We start from the raw sequence: 23,643 nt of genomic DNA, 5'->3' as shown, positions 1-23,643 counted from the left end.
CATCCGCAGTCTCTCCAGAGGTGCATTTGGGATAGAGTTGGGAGAATGCAGAAGTTGTGTGCACATGTTGGCAAGCCCTGGTTTTTGGTCTGAGAGGAGCATCTTGACCCCACAGGGAGCACCTTGAGAGAGGCTGTCTTCTCTCCCATTGCCCCATCTCAGCTTCTGCTGAGAACCAGACACATCTGCATCTTCTGAACTAGTGAAAGGCAAGGTATGAGCTTCCCAGAACACCTTGACCCTGCTGGTGCACTTCCACAGCTCTGTGGGAGGAGGGATATTGCCATTGTGTTTTAGCAGCTCATTAAATACTGAGGTGTCTGCCTTGTATGGTAAGCCCAGCCAAAGCCTGTCCCTGAGCAAAGCAGAGACACCCAGCTCTGTGTGAGCCCTGGGAGCTGAGCATGCCTCTCATGGGCTACATGACATAGTCCTGCTGGCTGGCAGCTCAGGATCCCAGTGGATTTGAACTCCACACCTCACACCCCCACCCTTCACCGAGTACCCCTACATGTTCACTGCAGGAGAGAGTGGAGGAGGCTGTGCACTCTGGGGGTACAGTGACTGTTGGAGGGCTCTGTGGTACGAGGCACCCTCTGAGAAGTGGGAGGCAGAGGAGGGAAGGGAAGACCCAGAGCAAACTGCAGTCTGAATAAAACCATATGTGATTCTCTGCAGATGTCTAGAGGAGATTTAGTTCTTTGGTAGATGGATTCAGATAAGGACTTGGTAACTGTAATTGTATTCAGAGCTGAAACTACTCAGAGACTAAATCAGACTCTTCCCAGCTGACTAATCTGCAGGTTTGCCCCAATCTCCCTTCTGCAATGATCTCTGAAGTTTTGGAAGAATCCTGAGATGTATAATAGATGGGAGATAGGGTAAGGCTTGTCACAACCTTGAGACAAACCTCTCAGGCTTTCTAAGTCATGAAGGACGTGACAATATATTAATCTTCTCCTGATTAAAAGCTGTTTGGAGGCCACAGTCCCAGAGCCCTCTGTGATGGATGCATGGCACGATGCCATGCTCAGCCTGTATTTCTGTTGGAGCTGTGCTCCTCGGGACAAGCCAGATGCTGTGTTTAGGAGGATTGAGAGAATAGCTCTTGCTGGACAAAGCACATCATCCCACCGTGACCCAGCCGGTGCCTTAGTCTGGGGAGCTGCAGGAGTCAGCACTAGAAAGGCGTCCCTGTGTGCAGGAAAGGGCAGGGAGAGCTTGCTCCCATCCCTGGTTAACTGTGGTAGTTCTGTGCTCTCACCACTGCTCCCAGCAGGCGCAGGGGCCAGCCTGGTGGCCTGAACAGACTGCACAGAATCTCGGCATTGATATGAGGGTGTCCACAGCCTTCTTAATGCCCTGGCAGCTATGTCACTTTATCCCTAAAGTATGAAACAGAAGGTAGGGAAAGATTTTCCTGCTGCCCTTTTTGTTCTTGAGCTCTCCATCAGCTGGTGTGAGAGATATGGTGTAAAATGTGTGAAGGTATCATGAACAGCCAGAAGACAGGATTTGGTTATAGCTGGATCTATGTGTATGATGGGAAAGAGTATAGAATTAAATACCCAGCTTTGAAAGAACATTTTGACCTTTCTGTTGTCCAAGTTTGCTTTCTGCAGGTGTAGGGATTTCTAGAACCCCTGGATATTCACCTGTTTAAATTCTGATGTGTACCATTTACTGCAAAATTCAGACAGGACTCTAGCAAAGGATGAACTGAAATCTGCAGGAGTGGCTACAATCCAAAATTCATGCCCTATTCATTTTTCAGTAGCTGAAATTGCCATTCACAGGTCACATAGAAAGGTTTGTTTCTGGGGCTGCAGCACAAACTGTGTAATTCAGTACAAATATCTGCAATTCATAGTTCTAATAACCTGTGCTTTGGAACATCATTCATTGAAAGGATTTGGGGATCATTCTGAGTAATGAGCAGATAGGAGGATTTACAATGAGCACTCAACTAACATAGGATAACAATTAGTTCAATAACTGCAAGGGTTTCTGGATGTCTGTGGCATGTGTCAGGAGTTCTGTGCACCACGAGACTGGAAGCAAAATGCCATCATCATCTGTAAAGGGCTGTCCTCCCCTTTAAACATATTGCTTCTGTCGTGCATAGATATTTGCTCAGCAGAAACCAACAAACTCCTGCCTTTGTGAATCATTAAACTCTAGCACTGCACAAGTGGATAGGAGCCCAAACCAGCATTGCTTGAATTCTTGGATAAAACAAGCTCTGATTTTTTTCCACAGCAAAGGAGATGACTTTGGGTAAAATGTTTTGGTCCATGATGAGAGTAGTCACATTCTGGAACATTTGGGTCAAGGAGGTCGCTTTGGTGTATTCCCCATTTCCTCTCACAAGTGCACTGTTCAGCACACTACAGTGTATTAGTCTCTTCAAGGAAAGCTATAGTGAGTGGTTTATTTACTCATTTTCCATCGCAGAGAGGTCTTCTCAGACAGGGCTGATGCCAATTTTATTTCTCCAAAGTAAAACATAGTCTGATGTTCCTTTTAGAAGAGTCAAGAGAAACAAAGTGAAAAAGAAAGGAGAGAGGGGGGAAAAAAAACCTAACAAACATGTACCATGGGGGCTGGAAGTTCCTCATCTTCACCCAGAATGAAATGAATGACCCAATCAGCCCACACTCATGTCAGCACTCTGAAGGTGCACACAGCACTGGGGAAAGTATGCAGTTAATCACTGTGTGCTGCCAGCACTCAGCACCAGAGCACTGCTGCAGAGTGTTACTGGTCCCTACAGGGAACCTGAGTAATTGTGCCAGTAAATCTCCTGAAGTGCTGTGAGCCTCGGTGCTTCTTTGCTGCTGCTGCAAAAGGTGACTCAGGTCTCCTGTTTTCAGAAGTTTAGCAACTCCACAGCTTTCAGATCTGGTGAAATGAAAATAAATCCACTTTGGCTGGAGGGAAGAGAAGGTCTGAGCCGCCGTGGAGTGAAGGAAGAAGTGATGCTTGCCAATTGGCAATGCTTCCCCAAGGATAGTGCACAGGCTCTGCCCCACAGCTCAGTCCCTCCCACAGAGCTGTCTCAACTCAAAGCTGGGAGCCTATCCTGGCACATGTACACTGTGAAATATCTGCTGCAGTTTAAGAGGAGGCCTGTTGTAGCTCTGATAGTGTCTGCACAGTGAGGGGAGTTCCATGGGTGCTATGATGGTGGAATTTCATGGGCAGCAGCTGCAGCTTGACTCAAACACAGAGGTTGCTCACTCAGAGATGCTTTCTGATGGAACTGGCAGTCATTAGCCCCGAGGTGGATCATTCAAACTTGGTCTGAGCTTTCCTTCGTTACTCACTGGATTTCCACAGGTGAATTTGGAGGCACAGTGTAGGCAGTGTATATTTTGCTGTGCTTGTGAGACCTGGAGTAATGACAGGCTACCAAGCTTTAGGACATGTGTTGTAATATCTCCAGCAGTCACCTTCTTAATGGGACCAATAGGCAAGAACTTCATCCCTCTGTGAATAGGCTGATAAAGCACATTCCCACTAAGCTCCTTTGAGGAAGTTTCTGAGCAAAAGATCAGCAAACACAGCAAACGTTGACATGTCCCTGACATCTCCATCCCCTGCAAATTTTGCTTTTCATCTCTTTGACAGGAGTTCAATGGAAACTCCCTTGTTAAGAGACAAATCTTTTTTGGTTTCAGAGAACCTGATGAAATACTGCTGTGTGCAGCTAATACCTTTGCATATGTTTGCGCTGGGGGTTTGATTCTTGTCCTTGATAGCAGGGATTTATTTTGCTTCATCATAGCAAATAGATGCAAATATTGTGTTTGCATGTAAACAATCAAGCTCTTTGTGATTGAATTACTCTGATGAGCAGGACTGGTGGGCAGCTGTACTCAGCTGACTGTACCCTGCAGGTGCCTTATTGCATTGCTCTGGTGATGGCTGACTGGAGGAATGTCCTCTTCTGCAGCTGGGAGGGCTTTGTCCTTAGGGACCCTCCAGCGCTTAGCAAAAGGCACAAGAGCAGCTAATGAAATTTTTCATTAAGTGGACATAAATCTTGGTGACTTGACTTTAGGTGCCTGGATAAACAGTGCTGACATCCTGGAGTGCTATCAGGCAGCTCTTTTCCACCACCCCTGTATGCTTGTCCTGTTTGTAAGCACAGCATTAGGCAAGGCCAAAAAGCATACTCCATGAAGCATGAGCCTCATGAGCTGGGAGGGTATTGAGCGGGTGACTCCTTGGGTCAATCTGGAGTCTGCTCATTCCACTGTGGTACAGAGCCATGCCAAGGAGAGAAACCTTCTAAAGCTTCTCCATCACAAGGCATGAACTATTATATCAACCAAAACATTTTAAAATGGTGACTTCAGAGCCCTCCAGGCATTGCAACCAGAGATTGCTCAAGATGTGTTTTCCACTGTGATAATTTCAAGTATCACTTCCCCATGCTGGCAGAAGCAACACCATGTGGCTCTGTACCACAGCCAAAGCATGGCTGTCTGCTTTTGTCTGGTAATATGGAGGCTGAGAGGAGATCTGACTGTTGTAGAGACTGGGAAGGGAGAAGAGTTGCCTGAAGGAAGGAACAATGCTGACACAAGAACAAATAGGCTTAAAGTGGCCAGGAATAAATTTAAGCATGGAGTTCAATGAAAGGTTTCGGTTGTCATGGCAGTGACAGTTTAAAACAACCTCTTGGAAGGACTAGAAGAGGTAAAATTACAATTTTTAACAATCCGAAGCTCAAGGAATTTACAAAAGTCCTCTCATCATATGATAGAACTGTGATAGCAGGAAACTGCTTCAGGACCCTACAGAGGTGATAGTGGACAGACTGTCTGATCTAGAACATAATTAAAACCCCCTACATCTCAAAAGGCAGAGTAATGTCTGTACCACTGGTAAACATCAGATGATGAAAAGTAGCTCTCAGTTCTCCAAACTAATTTTATGAGGCTGCAATTGCAAGGTTTGTGACACATTTGACTTGGTGCTTACATCAGCCTGGCACATATTAACTAGATCACTCCTGTAGTTTGTAAATCCTAATAAAATGACCATCTTCTAGCGGGTCTATTTCTAGTCAAGACTCTTAAGGAACAAGCTATGGCCATAAGCTGTTTACTTTTAATCTCCTCTTTGGAGGAAAACAAATAATTGCTGATAAGATTGCAGAGATCACAAGATCAGAGGACTAACAGTAATAAGAGAGAGCAGCACGGGGCTGTTCTGTGCTCTGAACTACTTGGTTAACTGAGCACTAGGAAAATGTCTCCACAGGCTACAGAAACAGAATCTTCATGGCTGTGCCTCCCAGCGCACTGAACAGAGACCGCAGGCTAATCAAATAAACACCTTGTGTGAAACATGCTTCGATGCTCAACTCCCACGTGATGGGGCCAGTGCTGACCATGTCCCCTGCTCAGGCAGGGCTGGCAGTAGGGGGATCACCCTTTGAAAAGAGGCTGGGAAAAAAAGGACTCTGATTAAAGGCTTCAAAAAGAGGCTGTAAGAAAATAGTGCTGCCACGGCAACTATTTATCTTGTACCAGAGAAGGCAGAGAGATCAGTGGCTGGATACAGAAGTCTAATGCAGGGATGTATGGCAAGGGAAAGACCTGGAAGTTTAATGTGCACAAATTTGCTTTAGAAACATGGAGTCCATTTTTAATGGTGCAAATCATAAGCCATGACAACAGATTATCACAGCCCTTTTTCTTCCACTAGAAGTTTAAGACTTTAGATTGTCTTTCTTGGTAGTAACCACTCTAGTTCAAGAAAGGCCACTGAACACAAAGCAAGAAGGGAAGACCTTCAGCCTGTTTTGTTCAGGATGTACTGGGTGATGGCAAGGGCTTCTGCTAGTTGAGTGGTCTGATCTCCAAGACAGGGATGTCCTCAGCTGTTTTATTTTCAGTCCATTGCTTTGTTGTACTGGGAACTTCAAGCCAGGAGCAAGTTTAGCATTTTGCTGGTTGGGTACTGCATGATTTCAGGGGAAAAAGCCCAAATGTCCAGCAGCTGTGCTCAGGACTAACAAAGAACAGGTGGTAATGGTTGGGGAGCAGAGGGACACTGCATGGCACAGAACTGGCAGGCTGGACTACAGACTGAGCCCATCAGCTCTCAGCACTGTGTGGCTTTGTAAGTAGCTGGAGTATTTTATTGCATCCCAGCGTGGAATGACAAGAGCAAGAAAGAACAATCAACTTCCACCTCTGTCCTTGAAGTATTAGCAGAGGCAGCATAAGTTTATTGGTTTGGGTTCAGTTTGGCACAAGGGTTCTCAGTGACTTGAAATAACCTCTTTTACTCCTCTAAATGCATTTATTTTGTACCTTTGCTCTTATCTCGTATTTATTCTTCAGAGTTTGCATGTGATTCCATGTACAGTACCTACAGATATCTTGTCCTATTCTGCCATTTAAATCTGGGATGGAGAAAGTAGGTAAAAATAATACAGAGGGATAGTCTTGTACTAGAGAAAGGCTCAGATGGGGGAATTAGAGTATAGCACTTACACAGTCTTCCCCTTTGCTACTGCTGCTAACCTTAGTCAAGAGATAATTTGATTTTCACTGAAATTTCATTAGCTGCAAGCCTGAAAAGGTATTCTGTAAAAATATAGATCATTAGACTCAGTAGCAACCTAAAAAAGGCAGTTTGCAATTTCTTGGAGGAGCTTTCTTGTAATTTTCTTTTATGAAGCTTTGCCAATATTTACAATCAAACTTATGTTCCAACTTCCCTGGCATGATTTTATGATTTGGCATCAGTCTTCCACAGAGTAACAGCCTTCTACTCTAAGTCACAAATACTGTGCCTGGGAGGCATGAAGGATCACGAGCAGGACAGAGAGAGCTATAAATATCAGGAGGTACATGGGTACATGATAGCTCAAGCAGGAGATAGAGGCTGAGTCAGGGAGTGCAAGGCGAGATTGTTCACTGCTATGCAAAATGCAAGAGCAGAGAAGCCCTCAGGCCTCCAAATTTTAGATGTTCCACAACAGCAGAAGTTAGCACCATAAACCCCAAGTTGTACACATGACAAAGGGCTTGGCTATGTGTTGTCTTGTGCAGTATCAAGTAAACTACAAAATTGGAGATAAGACAGTGCTATCTGCACAAGTGTCTTAGCACTCCTTTTCCTTCTCCTGCATCTGAAGAAACATGTGTGTACTTTTTTATCTCATGACTTCTACAAGTCTAGATGAAGCTTCTCCACCACCCCAAGCAGTGCTACAGGCTGGGGACAGAGTGACTGGAGAGCAGCCAGGCAGAGAGGGACCTGGGGGTACTGGTAGATAGTAGCTGAATATGAGCCAGCAGTGTGCCCAGGGGGCTAGGAGAGCCAATGGCATCCTGGCCTGTATCAGGAACAGTGTGGCCAGTAGGACAAAGGAGGTTATTCTTTCCTTATACTCAGCACTGGTCAGGCCACACCTTGAGTCCAGTTCTGGGCCACTCAATTCAAGAGAGATGTTGAGGTGCTGGAAAGTGTCCAGAGAAGGGCAGCAAAGCTGATGAGAGGCCTGGAGCACAGCCCTTAGAGGAAAGGCTGAGGGAGCTGGGGGTGTTTAGCCTGGAAAAGAGGAGGCTCGGGGGGGACCTCATTGCTGTCTACAACTCCCTGAAGGGAGGCTGTAGCCAGGTGGGGGTTGGTCTCTTCTGCCAGGCAACCAGCAACAGAACAAGGGGACACAGTCTCAAGTTGTGCCAGGGGAGGTCTAGGCTGGATGTTAGGAGGAAGTTGTTGCCAGAGAGAGTGATTGGCACTGGAATGGGCTGCCCAGGGAGGTGGTGGATTTGGCATCCTTGGAGACGTTCAAGAAAAGACTGGCTGGGGCACTTAGTGCCATGGTCTAGTTGATTGGATAGGGCTGGGTGCTAGGTTGGATGGGATGAGCTTGGAGGTCTCTTCCAACCTGGTTGATTCTATGATTCTATGTGCAAAAGCATTTGCAACAGCCAGTACATACAGCCAGCATGGAGGCACACATAGAGATGTGTTCAGGGCAAAGCAGCCACAGCCATGACCAGGCTGGTGAGAAGATACAGCCAGGGTCCAGTCCAGTCCCATACCACCTCCCTTCCCCTCTACTCATCTGCCACTGATGCTCCCGTCACTGAGCTCTCAATTACTTGGCCTTTTCAACTGTCCTCCAGTAGCTTTCTTCTCACTGTTGATGTGCAATGGTTAAAAAGGGGAACTGAGTGGAGCCAAGGCCAGTGCTACAGCCAGGCTGATTGCCTCAGCTAGTGAAACACTCACCCACTTGCAGCTGTGCATCAGCCTGAGTGGGTGTCAGTGCGGGGTTTGGCCCCTTTTGCTTAGCTGCGATACAGACACATCTCCAAGCCATCTCTGCTGTACTGTAATATCACTCCAAGGGGAAGGGAGCAGGAGCTGCCAAGAGGTCCTGTGGTTTGTCACAGTGTTGCCTTTGGGTTTTCACTGCACAAACACCCTTGGGCAGGCAGCTCCTGCTTCCAATGCCACTTAAAATCCACTCATGAGGAAGAAGAATCCCAAAGGCTGACTGCTAAAAAATGGGGAGACTCCAGCACAGTTTGAAAAGTAAAGAGCAGGATTTGCACCATTAATTTAAGCCAGAAAAGCTGCATGGGGGTGGAAGCTTATAGGAAGGCACAGTAGTGGGGAGCATCTGGAAGGCTGAGCTCACTGCCTGAGGTACAGCCCTGGCTCTGCCCTGCTGTGGTTTCAGGAAAGCAAAGTATGTCTGTGCTTACTGAAGCCACCAGCAGCATTGCCACATACAGTGCACCTCCAGCTTGCCTGGGGGAGGACTTATTTTTTATTGTGGGTGTTCTCTGAGGTTATTGCTGAAAGTTGTTGCTGAAGGAAGCCTTTCTTTGTATGTGTAGCTGCAACAGGCTTTTGACTGAGGTTGGGTTATTCCCAGGGTAGGAAGCTGAGACACTAATTTCTTTTCTCTCAGCTGTCATCTGTGAAGTCTGGGGTAAGGTTCCTTCTCCCACCCCTCCTCTGCTTTTTCTTTCCTAGAGATCTGTGCTAAATTAAAAACTGAACAGTTTTAAGATTTTTGTTATGCTTTAAAATTCTTCTGCAAAAAGATTAAGGTCTAGGGAAGGTCATGGGGGTGACCTTGGCTCCCTTCCCCTGCTTGACCAGCTCCCTGGGATGATGAAGCTGTGCCAGCATCACTTTGGGCTGTGCAAACAGCATGCGTGTGCATCATCCCTTCCCCAGTCCTTACTGGCTGCAGACCAGTCCCATCTGCCAGCCAAGCCCCCCAAAACCTGCTGCCAAAGCACATTGCTTCTCTTAGTGCAAACCAGCTCCTGTGGAGACTCCTGGGCTAATACTGGCTTCTGTGCTGCACCCTGTGTCAGAGGGGGCTGCCACCTTTCCTCATCCCAAACCCACTTATCTTGCCAATAATCAGGACACTGCTGAAGCTTGACACACAGCTCAAAAAATTGCCTCACCGGGGAAACGGAGAACTTTTGATAAGAGAAAAGCTTCTTGTAATTGTACCGAGTGAAATCAAGATTTTTATCTTCTTTCCTATAAAGAGAAGGGATTAGGGTTTTAAAGCACCACATTCTCCTTCTATTTTAGTGAGGTAATCTCTTTCAATATGCCTGTATATTGGAAAAAGAGATTAGTGCTACGATAAACCCCTTTTTGTTATTTGGCCTAGTACAAGACTCAAGATGGAAACTTCTGCATTGGCCTGTTTCTGGTAGGGAAGCCAAGGCACTGAAGGGCACCTTGAGCTTGGAGATGACTGAAATAACTCTCTTTTGGCTATTTTTAATTGCATGGCTTGTGCTTTGGGTAACAAGGCTATTGATGTACTCAGGTGGGGTAGGATCCCAGTTGAGGCTTTCTTTCTAATCTTGAAATTTGTTGTTTGCTGCCCTGGTTTGCATCTCCCCAGAGAATGCCTCACCTGGCTCAGTACCTCCACGTTTGTGGTATAATCCCTATAATTTGAAGGTTTCTGGGAGAGCCCTTTCTGCAGGGAGTGGTGGGGAGTTTGTACTCTGTGGGCCATGCAGGGGAGCTAAGCTCACTCCAGTGACTCTAGGAGTTGCCTGCTGCCTACCCTTCCCTGAGTGCAAAGCCTACACAGCTAAACTCCTGCCTCAGCCCCATGTCTGTCTGCAGTGCCTCTTTTAATCTGTTTATTGTCTATGAAAAATGGAAAGCAATCTGGTTTACAGAAGTTTGAAGCCATCCAGTTGATGATAGCCTCTGCAGCTGGAGGATGGTACTGGAAGGAAGGGTGCTGTCAGGAAAAGCAGAAGAGGGGAAGAAGCCACAGGGATTGCTAGTCCTGCTGCAGGTCAGCATTTCTTCTCTGTGAAATTATTGTTTGGGTTTCATTTCACTGTCTCTCTGATTCAGATGGAAACCTTTAAGTAACTGAAATTACTTGTTGTCTTTTCTAATTAAACCTCTCTGGTCTTTGACATGTTTGACTGTTTCTTATTTCTCTCCACCTTTTCAGCCAATTTGCATAATGAACAGAGTGTCCCCAGCATTTTGCAGTCGCTAGGCTGGAACAGGTACAGAGCTTCCACACGGAACCTTGGAGAGCTCTGACTCTGTTCTCCCAGGGGCTTCAGCAATGCCTTCCTCACTGCAAATCCTCGGGAGCTACTTATGTTCTTCTGTCCACTTCCCTCCTGTTCAGCGTTTGCCACTTTCCTTCCCCCTCTCCTGAAAAGCCAGTGCAGGGAAACAGCAAAGGAGTGCATGACAGCAGTAGGGAAGTCATTGGTCTAGTGGGCCTCACTCAGTAATGATGGGCTAGATTTCCTACCGGGTCTCCTGACAGTAAAAAAAGGCAGCTCTAGTTCTAAAGAAAGTTATTGGAGTGGTAACTTTAATTGATGAAAAAGCAGGACACTGTCTGTTGGAAAAAAACTCTAATCTGGGTTTGAGTCCTTACCAGTACAGAGCACCATGATTGGGCTGTCTAATTTAAACCCAGCTCCACTTCCTGAATCAGTGATATGACACTAGATATTTATTCATGTTTACACCCCTAAAGTGGAAGCTTGTCCTGAAAAATTGAATTAGTTCTCTCTCATGTCATGGTATTTCACTGAGTTTCTCAACAGCAATGTGTACTGTGCTGGGAATGCAGGGCAGGCTGAATGCTGGGGATGGTGTGATGAGATGGGCAAAGACGTGCATAGGTCATCTGCGTTCCAGCTGTAATTAGGAGCTAGGACCCATTGCCCAGGGAGGAGCACTGCTGGCCATAGCACTGTGCTCCCTTCAGCCAGGCTGCTTAGCATCTGCCACACAGCAAAGCCCAGATCCATTGAAAATATATCACTTAAATAATCAAATGCATTTAGGTAAATACATACATCCCTCATAATACATGCCAACATACTGAAATTGAATGCAAGTCCCTTTGGGAGTTCCTCCATTCATTCTAGGGGGCCAAAACAAGATTTAGAACTCAGTACCTGAATGAATTCTGTTATGCATAGCAACTTACTATCCACCTACTTCCCATCTGTTTGCATAGTTCCCAGCCAAGACCTTTGCATATCTATGCTGAGTGTTTTGGGCTGTTTCCTTCCTCTCCAGAGATTAATGTGTTTTACCAGTCAGAGTGTTTTTAGACAATGCCTATCAGCATTTTCAAAGAGCTTCACATGCCTTGGGCTAGAAATGCTATATAAATCTAAGCAATTGTTATTATATTCTATGATTCATGGTGGCAGCAGACACTCTCAAACTCAGAGCTAATTGTTTAAGTACATTTTAATTTTAGGTTAACCTCTTTTCTCTTTTTCATTTTTCAATAACCCTCTTTCTTTCTGATTGCTGTAGGAGAATTATTTAAGCATTATATGCACCACCTCTTTCTCTGTAGAATGACTACTGTTGCTGTAGTTCAGATTTCTTCTAAGGCTTTTGGTGTGTCTGTGGGAGAGAAGAGCTCTGTTATTCTGAAGACATTTTTGGTATCTTCAGGAAGGTGTCAAGGACTTTGAGTACATCTGCTGTGATTTGATTGCCTTTTACCATTTTGTTACTTGATAGATCCTTAACTGTTGCCTGTGTTTCTGATTGCTGGGTGGCTGCTCCTGCCAGCTTGCTTCCTTCACATGCTTCATCAAAGTCAGGTACCTGCTAAGCCTGCTACGAGCCTGTCTGCAGTGCTCATCCAACTGTGATTTCAGTTCTTAGTGAGCTGTAACCATCTTCCCATCTCAAACCACACATTTCAAAACAAGAAATTGGCTCTTTTTATAAGCTTATTGATTTATTTACCATAGCAAAGATTATAGTTGTTAACATCCAATGCTCAGTATGCATTTGCACCCCAAAGAGATGACCTGACCTGTGAATTGATATGGATGTGGTTTTGTTTTGGTTTTGCCATCAGTGAAGATGCCTTTGGGAGTACTGAAAGTCTGGTAAATAGCACGTCAGCCATTACATCCAGCTGAGTAAGGCTGTTCCTGCATTAACTGTTGATTTCCAGTCCTTACTTCTGCATTACTATTCTTGTTCTGTGGTTGTCATAGGCTGTTTCAGTGTTACACTCATCCATCACACAATTCAGGTAGCTACATTTAGAAGGCAGTTTTGGAACTCATTTTTGTTCTTGTTGTTATGTTTTGGTTTGTGGTCCACCACCTCCCTGGGCAGTGCATTCCAATGCCAATCACTCTCTCTGGGAAGAACTTCCTTCTGATATCAAGCTTACACCTCCCCTGGCACAACTTGAGACTGTGTCCCCTTGTTCTGTTGCTGGTTGCCTGGGAGAAAAGACCAACCCCCATCTGGTTACAACCTCCCTTCAGACAGCAGTATCAGCACTAGGAAACAATGTGTTGAACTAATGAAGTACTCAAAATATTTGTTTGAAAACATTTCTCTACAGCCTTCCCAAATCAGAAAATCTAAATCAGTGATACACCCTTATCATCATTAAAATTGCTTGTAAAGCCTACCCAAAAATCCAGTCTGATTTGAGGGGACTGAATGAGACACTTGGTGCCACGGTCTGGTTGATTGGATGGGACTGGGTGCTAGGTTGGACTGGATGATCTTGGAGGTCTCTTCCAGCCTGGTTGATTCTCTGATATTTATACCTGGCATGTGATGCCTACATTGATCACAACCCTATCGAAGGAGGAACTTTCTGGATTGTCCCTTTGCTCCTGTGTCTTCTTTCTGATTAAACAATATGATTTCCCTTGCTTAAAGAGCTCACTGAACCATACATGTTGCCTTTCTCTTACTGCAGACAAACACAGTCCTCTCTTTTAGGATGCAGAAGTTCCTCAGTATGTGAAGTTTTTTTCCTTACGCTGTAGGGATAAACCTGGATGTATTTTTTTCCTGTACTGATGGCAAACTAGCACAAATCATATATTCTGAAGACTGTTTTCACTATAAGACTCAGGATTTTACAGGCATTTTAATCAAAAGAGTAGTCATATCTTAGCATGCAAGACTAGTAAGTCCTGGCTGGAGGAACCTCTGACTGACACATGACAGACTCCCAAGTCTATTCCTCACCTCTGTGGGGAACACTTTCATGATTTCTAATAGCTTTCACTTCTAAGTGTTTTTAATGTTCTGTTTTGTCTTTAAAAAGACGTCTTTCTTTAATCTCTCCTGTTGCAGCCAGTTGCTTCATTTGCTTAAAAAATCCTCTCTTGATGCTATATTCCCAGTCTACATAAGTAGTTAGGATAAAGCAAGTTAACTCCTCTGAAATTTGAATTTAACCTATAAACACTACTTCAAATTCACCATTTATGAACTTCCCAAGAGAATGCTGAAGCATAGGAAAATGCTACCAGCACACTCCACATCAAGTGTAATTAATTGCAGTGGGAGATGCCAGAAGGAGGAAAGACTAGCTGCAATCTCTGTGCAGCTAGAGCAAACTTTCACATCATAATGTCAGCTGGTTTGCATTAATTTAACTTCCCATAGACCAGAGGCAGAAGGTGAGCAGGAACAGCAAGTGTGAAAGGTATTTGAAAGCTATTCTGCTATACTCTTGCAGATCAGTTCTTCATCCTTCTGAAGCTAATAAGAGAGTGGGTTCATTCAATCTCAGCAGATGCAGTGCTGCAAAAGATCACTGCCCCATTTGTCACTGATCATGCATTACCTTGCCTATACCTGAAAACACTCATGTGGATGGTAGCATCAACAAGGACATCAGCCTGCATTTTGCTCTCTCCTCGAAGAAGTCAGGATAAAGTAGCTTGGGTAACTGTAAAGAATAACCCTTTCTGGACTGCCTTCTGAATTGCCCAACAAAAATATGTGAACCTTAGATTGATTTTAGTTTATCTTCATCCACATGAAGGGAAAAACGAAAAAAAGTTGTTCACATGCCCTTACATCCTACCATATTTTTTGTTCATTTTCATGGCCTGGAATTCCACTTTCGTGGCCTTATGTCAAAGAATGTATAAGGCAACATCCTCATAAGAACATTATGCTGCTCTGAAATCATTACCTTTCTCCACATGAAGTACAGAAACCTTTTAGCCTCCAGATCTCCAAAGGTGTGGGTCCTGACAGCACTTCTGCCACTGAAGTGAAGTCACCTCTGGAAAAATCATGTAACAGCTGCTTGAGTACAAACCAAAATAATGCTTTTGTTTGGTTGTCTTGCTCTTATTGCTGTTGTAGGGATTTATTTGCAGTTTGGTTGTTTGTTTTGTGTGTTTGGTTTTTGGGTTTGTGTTGGGAGTTCGTTTGCTCTGGGTTTTGATTTTTTGGCTTTGGTTTTACCTTGGTGTTTTTAAGAAACGAAGGAATGGAAGCATGCAGCATTCCTACATGAATCAGAGTGCAGCCAGACAGGCAAACTCCAGTGATAGTACCAAAGAAAACAAAAATCAAGAAGCTGCTTGTGTCTTATGCCAGTGTTATGTATGAATAATTTTATCATTAGTTGATCTGTCATCTGCCTGGTAGTGTACAGAAACAGCTTACATGAATATAGTAAAGGCACATATAATTTATGCAGTGAGATCTGTGCCCTATGGTGGGGTTTTGACAAGGCTTTGTAACACCATGGTTAGTATTTACTAGCAATGAAAGCACTTTATAACATTTTAATACAATATTTGAGACAAGAACTGCACAAAGCAACTACTTCATAGGCAAGAAAGCATCTAAGAATGACACTTCAAGAAGTGTTACCAAGAGATCTTTAAACAGTTCAGTTTCATGCCATCGACAGCACAGCACTCAGCAGTAGCACAGTGCTGCTAGCACAGAAGATAGGAACATTTGCTCAGCTTCACCCCAGCAGGGGTGTCACAGCCACCTTCCCACCAAGGAGATGCACCTTCTGCAATGCTTCAGCATCCCTGGTGCAACCTTGTTAGGCACAGTCCCAATCAGCTTCTGTTATCACATGGGAGTGTAGAAATTGTGATGTAAGAGAGGAGTCCACAAAACAACCCAACAAAATCCAAACAGCTCAAGGAACTTCAGGAAATGATGCAAGTCTGTCACCCATCATGTCTTTTTTTTTTTTTTGTGGTTGTTTTTGAAAGAATCTTTGGTCTCAATAAATTTTAAAACAAGCCCAGGAAATCCTTCAGAATAAGCTGCAGGCAAAATTAATTTCCTTTAAAATCTCTTTCCCCTGTGCATGGTCTTACATGGGTTTGCCCTGGAAGATTTGGCTGTGCTTACCTTGGACTTCTTATTGTCAGGAGAGCAAAAGGTTCTCTTCTGTCCACAACTGAAGAAACAGAAGTAGAAAGACATAATGAAGTGTGGTCACAGGCTATGTTGTAGCCTCTTCTGACATGCCCAGATTAGGAACATGACAAAAAATATCAGAAGATTCAGGGGGAACAAATCACAAAGTAACTGAAATATTGGGAAGCCTGCCCAACAGTGGGAAATTCACATCTGATCTCTTCTTTGGTGCCTAGAGGAGAAGCTGGTATTTAATCAAAGCTTCCAGAAGACAATCAAAGACAATCTTTAGTATAAAAGGCAGCGAAAAGAGGATTCTGTGACTGAAAGCTGAGGCTGGAGCATTTGTACAGAAAATAAGGCACAAATTGCTAATGGTGAGGGTAGGTAGTCAAGGGAGAAAACTGCCAACTGCAGCATGGCTTTTCTTATGTTTTAAGAAATTAAAAGTTTCTCCTCTAAAAATACAAACCACTGAAATACTTAACAAGGCCCTGTGCTATACGCAGGCTCTAGAGTGTCTTTCATCCCTGGGCAGCCCAGTTAAAAAGAACAGTGACATCAAAATCTATAAAGGGACCAAGGCCTGCCTGCAAGTTTCCAGTCAACTTGCCAATGGGGAAAAACCCCGAACAAATCCATCAAATCCAAGGAAACTTTCATTTATGAAAAGGTTTAAGAAGCTCTCAACTTCTCTGCATCAGAGCTGCTGCTCTTTATAGAGGATTTTTTTCTTCTCTGTTTGCACATTATCCGGCTCTTGTTGGCCAGTCAGGGTAGAAACACCAGACTGGGAACAGGAATTACAGCTCTTTAGTGCATGAAGAGGCACTGGTAATTCTTTGTTACACTTCAGAGGGCTGGTGAGGGACCAGTAAGAACCTTGTTCACAGCCAACAGCAGCATATTTTTGAAGTTAGTACCTGGTGCTGGCCAGCAGCCAGGTATAGTTATAACTTGACTAAAAATTAAAGAGTAACTGCAGTATTCCTGCCCTGCAGGCTGTCAAAAATCCAGCAGCTCAAATACTACTCCCCCGTTTGTACTTAAAAAGCAGATCAGCATTTCCAGCGTGGTAGAGCTGTCAGAGGGCTCCAGGATCACCAGCCAGGGATCTGTGGCAGGTCTGCATTGCCTCCATAAATCAAATTACTTAACAGCAAACCTGTCACTTATCATACATAGGAATTAAGTAACCTAGTTACTGCTCCCTAGACTTTTAAGAGGTACAGGTGGCTTTCTCAAGCAGACAAATTGGGCCAGCAGTACTCATAAAGTTAGCAGGAGGAAGACAATATGTAGCTATCAAATCCTCTAGGAGTAACATCGAGCTTTTGGAAAATGGGCTCAGCAGGGCATTTCTGTCTACAGGCAGATCACTGGGACAGGAAAGGGGGGAAAGGATATTCTTGAAAAACTGAGGGATTCCCAGAATGGCTTATGGGAAAAAAAAACCAACAAGTTCCCACCTGCTGAATTTGTACAGCTCTAACCCAGTCACCAGCACTGCCGCAAGTGTCAGATTTCCCCAGTAGTGGCTGTATTTGGGATGCAGCTCCAACTTTGATACTATTGGAATATAACTTCTTGGTGTTTCTGTCAGGCTAGCTGGAAAACACTTTCCTGTTAACTCTCTGTGTTTTTTTCCTTTCTCCCTTTACTACCTCACTGTGTCTGTCTTTCCTCCTCTCTGCTCTAAAAGTGGCTGTTCCTCTGTCTCCGAGCTTCTCCTGTTCTTCTGCAATAGACCAGCTGCTGTCTAACCATGAACATACTCTGTAAGTCCTTTGTTTTATTACTGCAGCTCTGTATGTGTCTGTTGTGTTTGTTTTTACATAATTTCAAGCCTCATTGTGCTTAATATTTGTGGGGCAGAGGCAGAAACCCTAGCTGAACGGGGGTGTTTCACCTCAGATCATTGAGGGTGGGCTCTTGGCTGCAGGGTGCTGTGGCCAACATGCAGCAGGAATGGTGGCTTTGGTGATGGTTGTTCTCACCCAAAAGAATTGTGTTATAGGTGTGTGGAATCTCACCAGTAGGTACCACACAAAGAATAAGGTACAGCACAGTAACAAGCTGGGATTAATTTCACATTAGAGCTGCACAACAACATATATGACTGACTGCTAAGGGCAAAAGAGCTCTCTGTGACCCTTGGCTGGACCAAGCCTGACGCATCCATAAAGTACACAAGACTTGTAATAATTCTTAGAATTTAGGTATAGACATGAGAGGTTCTCATAGGGATGTGAAAATCTCCAGTACCTGTCTTATGTCAATTAAATCTTCTGACAGCTCTGAGGCTTCATCTTCCTTCAGATGGTGTGTAGGGTTCCAGATGGGCTCCTGCCGCAGTGGCACTAGAATGCAGCTTCCATACATACGTCTCCAATTAGCTAAGCATTAAGAAGAAAAAAAGAATAAATGTGAGATTGGCTTCCTGCCCAAGATGTTTCTGAAAAGAAGGTAGGAGAAAGGTGCAGAGCTCAAGAAAATGCCGGTGGTTAAGATTACAATCTCCCTACCTTGAAACTGGGATGACAAGTCACAAAAATGGATGCCTTCTAGCCTTTTGCATCTTCCATCAGGAGACACACAGTGCATCTTGCTCTTCTGTGTCACACACCCACAGCTGCTCCACATCTCAGCGATACTGGTCCCTCTCCCTGCTCTCCAGACCATGCCCTCTGCATCCAGCCAGTGAAGACACAGACTCCTGGGAGATTGCACCTTCCGCTACCCACAGAATCCCCAATTATCCAACAGATTTCTGGCAGGCAGGGGGTTCTCTCTTTTGCCCTCAATGCTTTTGTTTATTCCTCATTAGGACGCTCAGATATTGAGGGGAGGCAGCAGATTTCAACAGTTGCTTTAAGACAGCAGAGTTCAAAGTGGAGAGCTGAGTTTCTGTTTCTGCCATCTGTAACTTTGTGAAGCCAGGTTCCCTGGATAGGATACGGCATATGCAGAGTCAGAGCTGTGATTAGGCTGCAATCTGCTCCCTGTAACAGTGCTCAACCTGCTTTTGAAGTTTTTTGCACTGTTGTTCCTTCAGTTCCTTGTGTTAGGTTGTATGAAGTGTCTTCATGCAGTTTTTGTGTCTGCTTTCCTCTCTTTGGCAGGTTCTCGATTCTCATTTCCCATTACATAGCCACATGCTTATATCCCTACACAAGCATGGCTTGGCATGTCCATCACTTAATTGTAATCCATTTTTTGTTTCATTTCTTCCAAAAAGCTCAGCTGAAGGCAGCAGGCAAAAAGGTGATCTACAGTTTCCATCTCTGCGTGTTGCTATCTCTGCTTTCTAAGGAAATAATTTAGTTTACCTGGAAAGATCCAACCTAACTGAGGTGATGCCAAATCTGGTAACCCACTGGCACTTGAACTTAACACCTCTCCACTTGCTCTGCTAGTCCCAGCAAAGTAAATCTTGTTTTCCCATAGTATAATCAAATGTACTTATGTAAAACAGTTACAAAACCTTACGAGCCTGGTCTGAGAGGCTTATACAATTTCCTGGTCGAAGTGAAAAATACTCCCCTTAGAGGTCAGGACAACAGCAAAAGTAGCCCAGTTTTGGAAAGCAACAAGGAACAAAGATGAGAAAAGCAACACATCACTGGCACAATTCAGGTTATGCGTGTGTGAATTGGCACCCTTCCACTGCTTCTGACATTGCTCTACCTAACTAGCAAGGAGCTGGCCCCACAGCTTGGCAAGCTTCTTCACAGGATGGAATCTGCTGTCCTGACTGTGAGATGGACAGAGCTGTATTTCGCAATTTGACGTTGATAACACCAGTCCTTGTTTACTGCAGTCTTTAGAGTCACCATGATGATTAGGATCTGCCAAAAAACCCATGCAAGGCTGGCAAGGCAAGCTCTGAACCATATGACTTATTCAGAAGTTAATTTAGCTGTTCCATAATATGGAATTGTGATTAAATTAGAAGTCTTGGCAGGTTGCAATGATAGAGTTAGCTAAGAACAGGACTTTGGTTGGGGCTGCCTCCCCATTTAATGTGAATTGCTCCTTTTGTTGAAGAGACACTGCCTTGGTGTCACTGATGAAAGATGAGAGGTTCACTTTGTGAATCAAAGCAGAGGGCAGGAGCATTGGGGCAGAATAAACTTGCACAGTGGTATTTTGGTACCTAGTAATTGTTAAAAAACCCTACATTTTAGCTCCTTTGGCCAGGAAGCCAGACTTTATGGAGTCCCCACATGGAACTCCATGGGGATGGTCAAAGGGAGAAGTTTTTCAGCAGACTCATTAAGCCATTGCTGAGCTTTGGTGATGACCTAGAGAGCCAAGGCAATTGCATTAACCTTACTCTAAAATGCTGAGTTATTTGTGATGCTATTGTGAGAGTAAAATGGTAGGGATGCTTTGTGTAGGCAAGGATGCAGGGCAAGCAACTACTGCTAATGAAAAGCATGAGAGGCAGTGGGGTCCTCCAGTCAGTCCCTAAGGGATGTAGGATATGCCTCAGAACTGTGCTGGAGCTGTCATGCCCATCCCAGCTGGCCTGAAAGCCAAAGCCAATACCCAGAAGGCTATCCCAGCTGAGTGTGTTTGCTTTCCTTCTCACAGCCATGGTACAGGCAGCTCTGCCAGAGCACAGCAGTAGTCTCCTGGCCAACCCCATAAGCCACTGCCACACTCACAGGTCATAGCAGATCTGGGCCAATTTAGCACGGGCTAGAGACTGAACTGGGATGATAAAACTGCTTCTTGCTGTTCTGCTTCTTTTTTTGTCCTTGTTTATGTCCCCCAGTTAATTTTGTGACAGTTGTTCTGGATGAGATACTTAGCAAGGCTGCAGGAAAGTTGAGATCCTGCTATGGGGTTTTCTGAGGCTTAAAAGCACCACAAGGAAAGCTGTTGGTGCCTGTCATAGGAACACAGCTGACTCAAGTGCTGCAGACATCAGAAAAGGTATTTTCAATTTGTAACACAAACCTTTTCCCACAATCATCCTTGGAGACTGCAGGTAGGGCACCACTGACACCACCAGGAAAAGCTGCTTTTTGTCTTTCTTCCCGCTTTTAAATGATAAGGATAAGCTCTGGCAGGAGATATTCCTGTAGTCCATGTAACAGTTGTCTTGGAAAGATGTTTCAGCAGCACAGATGAGGGCTGGTACATTTTTCCAAAGTATAGATATTTCTGTTTTGAAGACTGGTCTCAAAAAGCAACTGGAAATACTCAGCCTAGAACCAGCCTGCAGCTGGAAAGGGCAGTAATAACGATCAGTGCATCATTGCACGCAGCCACGTTGGCTTCACTTGCAAAGTGGCTATCTTGGCAGTCAGCTGGATGGGTGCCACCTGCATGTTCTCCAGAAGACATTAACATCCAGTGTTGTGCAGCATTTACTTACTCTTCCAGGAGGGGAGCGCAGTCTGTTTCTGTGGCAGCATCTTCACTTCAGTCAAAAGCAAAGGAAAGAAAGTGTGCCATTTCGGGTGGGGGAATCAGGAGAGACAGAAAAGCTTTCACTTTTTCTCCTGTTAAATCTTAGAGTAAAAGAGGAACCTGGCACATGTTTGTGTGTGCATGTGTGCTTGTGTCACTGTGTTCTGCTTGAAGCACTCCAACAGACTCTTCAGCATTTGCAAGGAATAGCATGCAGGAGAGCAGTGCTTCCCCAAACAGCAGCCAGAAGACTGTGCAGCCAGCACCTCCATGTCTTTTCCTCCAGACAACTGCAACAGGAGCCTCAAAGGTGCCTTTCTTTAAGATGGCAGGCATTTCTCGTGATTTCAACCAATGACCTGGGAATTGCACTGTGTTTTAGCAGGACACTTGAGCATGTAGAAGAGCAGGGCATAGGACAAGTCCTGCTACAGAGTCGCGTCCTGGGGATGAGAGCCGCTGCACCATGGTGCAGATGGCAGCGCCATTTTCAGAGCTATAAACAGTATCATTGTCATAGCTCTTTGAATGGTACTGCCATATGTACTGGAAAACCAGCATTTATGCTTGTAAGGGCTGTGGGCCAGCTGGATTTTCTCCCCATTTGGATGAAGCCGATTCCTGAAGTATGAATGAAGGCTTTGGAGTAATTCCCTCTCAGTAGATATTTTTGAGTCTCCGAGGATCATCATGTTCCCATCAGCTGCCTAACCTGCAAAACCCAAGTGTCCTGGCACGTGGAGAAGTTGCTGGACCTCCCTGGTTGGTTCAAGAAGAAGCAGAAAGTGCATGGAAATGTTGATAGTGAACCAGTCAGGCTCTGCCTATTTTTCTTCATCAAGTATGGCAAAGTGCGTTTGCCTGAGTGTATGAGTCTGGGTGGATGAGAGAAAGTGCCCATCTCAACCAGTCTTTAGGGCCTGCATACCTTGCCTGGCTGCCAGTGCAGCTCCCATTGTGCCTCCCTCCGTTTGTATTGAAGGCATAACAGCCACGTGCAGCAGAGTGAGAAAAGCATGGTGGCAAATGGTGCTACAGGACAAGATGATGAGCAGAGTAGAGCCCAGAGCTCCACTGCCTGCAAGCTTGGGAGCTACAATCTGCTCAGATCAATCCCCTGCCTTTGCTTAACTTTGTCCTTGATGCAAGAATTTTGCTGCAATGTTCTTTTGGGGTTTTGCCTTTTTTTTTTCTTTTCCTGAATGAGCTGCTTTTTGGCAGAGACATGGGAGAGGTCTGGGCTTAGTTGAGAAAACAAATGAATATGGCTCTGGAAAGTTACACAAGCAAGTGGTAGAGAAGGAGATATTCTGTTTGCCATATAGTCACCACAAGCACTAAGATGCTTTTCCAGGAACACAAGTTTGCTCTGGGGTTCCAGATTTCCTTCAGCAGCTTGTCCCTGTAGAGAGGTGGCCTGGACCACAGACCATAGCTAGGGATACAGAGACAGGTCAGTTTACAGGAAGTAAATATTTATGGAACAAGAGCAAAGCTGTAAACTCTCCTGAGCTGTGGCCAAGCGTTTCAGCTGACAAGTGCCAGATATCTCTGTTTAACATTAGTTTGATTCCTGCTTCAGAAGAGCCTGCAGAGATATGAAAGCCATGAAAGAAACCAGGCAATGTGCTTCTGATGCTGTGTGCATAAAATCAGCAATAGACTACGAGTAACAAGTCCAGGCATTTGTGTCAAACATGCTGTTTACTTGGCCACTTGTTTAGAGACATATTTTAAGAACTAATTAATTGTTTCCGTTTTTGGATTAAACTATTGTGCAAAACATCCCACCAAACAGAGAACATTATATGGTATGTTACTGTAATTAAAGAAAGAGATAAATGAGCTCCAGAGATGCCTGCACCACTTCATTAAGATTAATTAAGCAATATGATTTACAGCTGGAGAAGATGAAACCAAGCTATTCAAAACTGGCTAGACAGAGTGGCTGTGACATGCTGAATTCATGAAGGCACATACCAGGAGCATGTTGTTCAGTAACACTGCTGTGGCAGCCTCACCAACTAAGTTTATTTAATGAGGTTGCATTTAGCCCCTGGAACACACCCGTTTTTTTCTGCCAAACACAGGCATGCCTGTTAAACAGCTGGGAGTTAAGAACTTGACAGCTGGAGGCTTGGTAGCACAGATAAAGCACCGCCAAAATATACACAGGATTTCCTTTACAAGCCCTGTCTGAGACAGCAGCTAGATTAGTGTGTTCTTAATTTCTCTGATCTTTTACTCTGATAGCAACACAGTTTATCTGTGTAACAGAATTATCACACTCCAGGCACACCAGCTGTTGGGAGAAATTAGCATGTCTTAGCCTATTCAGAATGAAAGGATAATTCCAGTAACCGATGCCATCAGTTCTTAGTTCAGGAGAGAAATCCTAAGCTGTCTCTCCCATAAAAAGAAAGCAAGAAACTTATTTGTTCTGAGTCAATATTATTTAAGGGGAAAAAAATATTAAAAAGGAAAAAAAAAGTAGAAGCAAACTAAAGAATTTTTCTTCCCAGAACT

The 23,643-nt window shown here is 44.6% G+C and overlaps 1 protein-coding gene and 1 long non-coding RNA gene across 12 annotated transcripts in view; one reads left to right on the top strand and one right to left on the bottom strand.

The window, feature by feature from the left end:
* The window catches only part of HTR4 (5-hydroxytryptamine receptor 4), a 120,557-nt gene that overhangs the window by 74,828 nt on the left and 22,086 nt on the right, over positions 1 to 23,643 (top strand). For 2 of the 10 annotated variants that reach the window (XM_064161785.1, XM_064161784.1), the window contains exon 7: positions 5,272 to 6,726. The exons of 3 other annotated variants lie outside the window; for them this stretch is intronic. In XM_064161785.1, coding sequence (XP_064017855.1) covers positions 5,272 to 5,449 — 178 coding nt within the window. In that variant the 3' untranslated portion in view covers positions 5,450 to 6,726. Of the gene's footprint in view, positions 1 to 115; positions 1,586 to 2,873; positions 3,290 to 5,271; positions 6,727 to 10,205; positions 10,455 to 17,398; positions 17,475 to 23,643 lie in introns of those variants that run through there. 5 more of the 10 variants (XR_010306414.1, XM_064161788.1, XM_064161790.1 and 2 more) reach the window with 5 other exon arrangements.
* LOC135185226 (uncharacterized) lies at positions 11,887 to 19,733 on the bottom strand. Of its 2 annotated transcripts, XR_010306416.1 has the most exons (5): positions 18,222 to 19,733; positions 17,962 to 18,092; positions 15,688 to 15,736; positions 14,495 to 14,587; positions 11,887 to 11,928 (listed from the first exon to the last, which is right to left on the bottom strand). It is a non-coding gene; the product is annotated as an uncharacterized LOC135185226 (long non-coding RNA). The 2 variants fall into 2 exon arrangements; XR_010306415.1 differs by having other exon boundaries at positions 17,962 to 19,733.

Source organism: Pogoniulus pusillus, chromosome 22, assembly GCF_015220805.1.
Source record: "Pogoniulus pusillus isolate bPogPus1 chromosome 22, bPogPus1.pri, whole genome shotgun sequence".
NCBI lineage: Eukaryota > Metazoa > Chordata > Aves > Piciformes > Lybiidae > Pogoniulus > Pogoniulus pusillus.
Note: the sequence above shows the minus strand (reverse complement) of the source record. Positions and strands in the feature narration are given on the sequence as shown.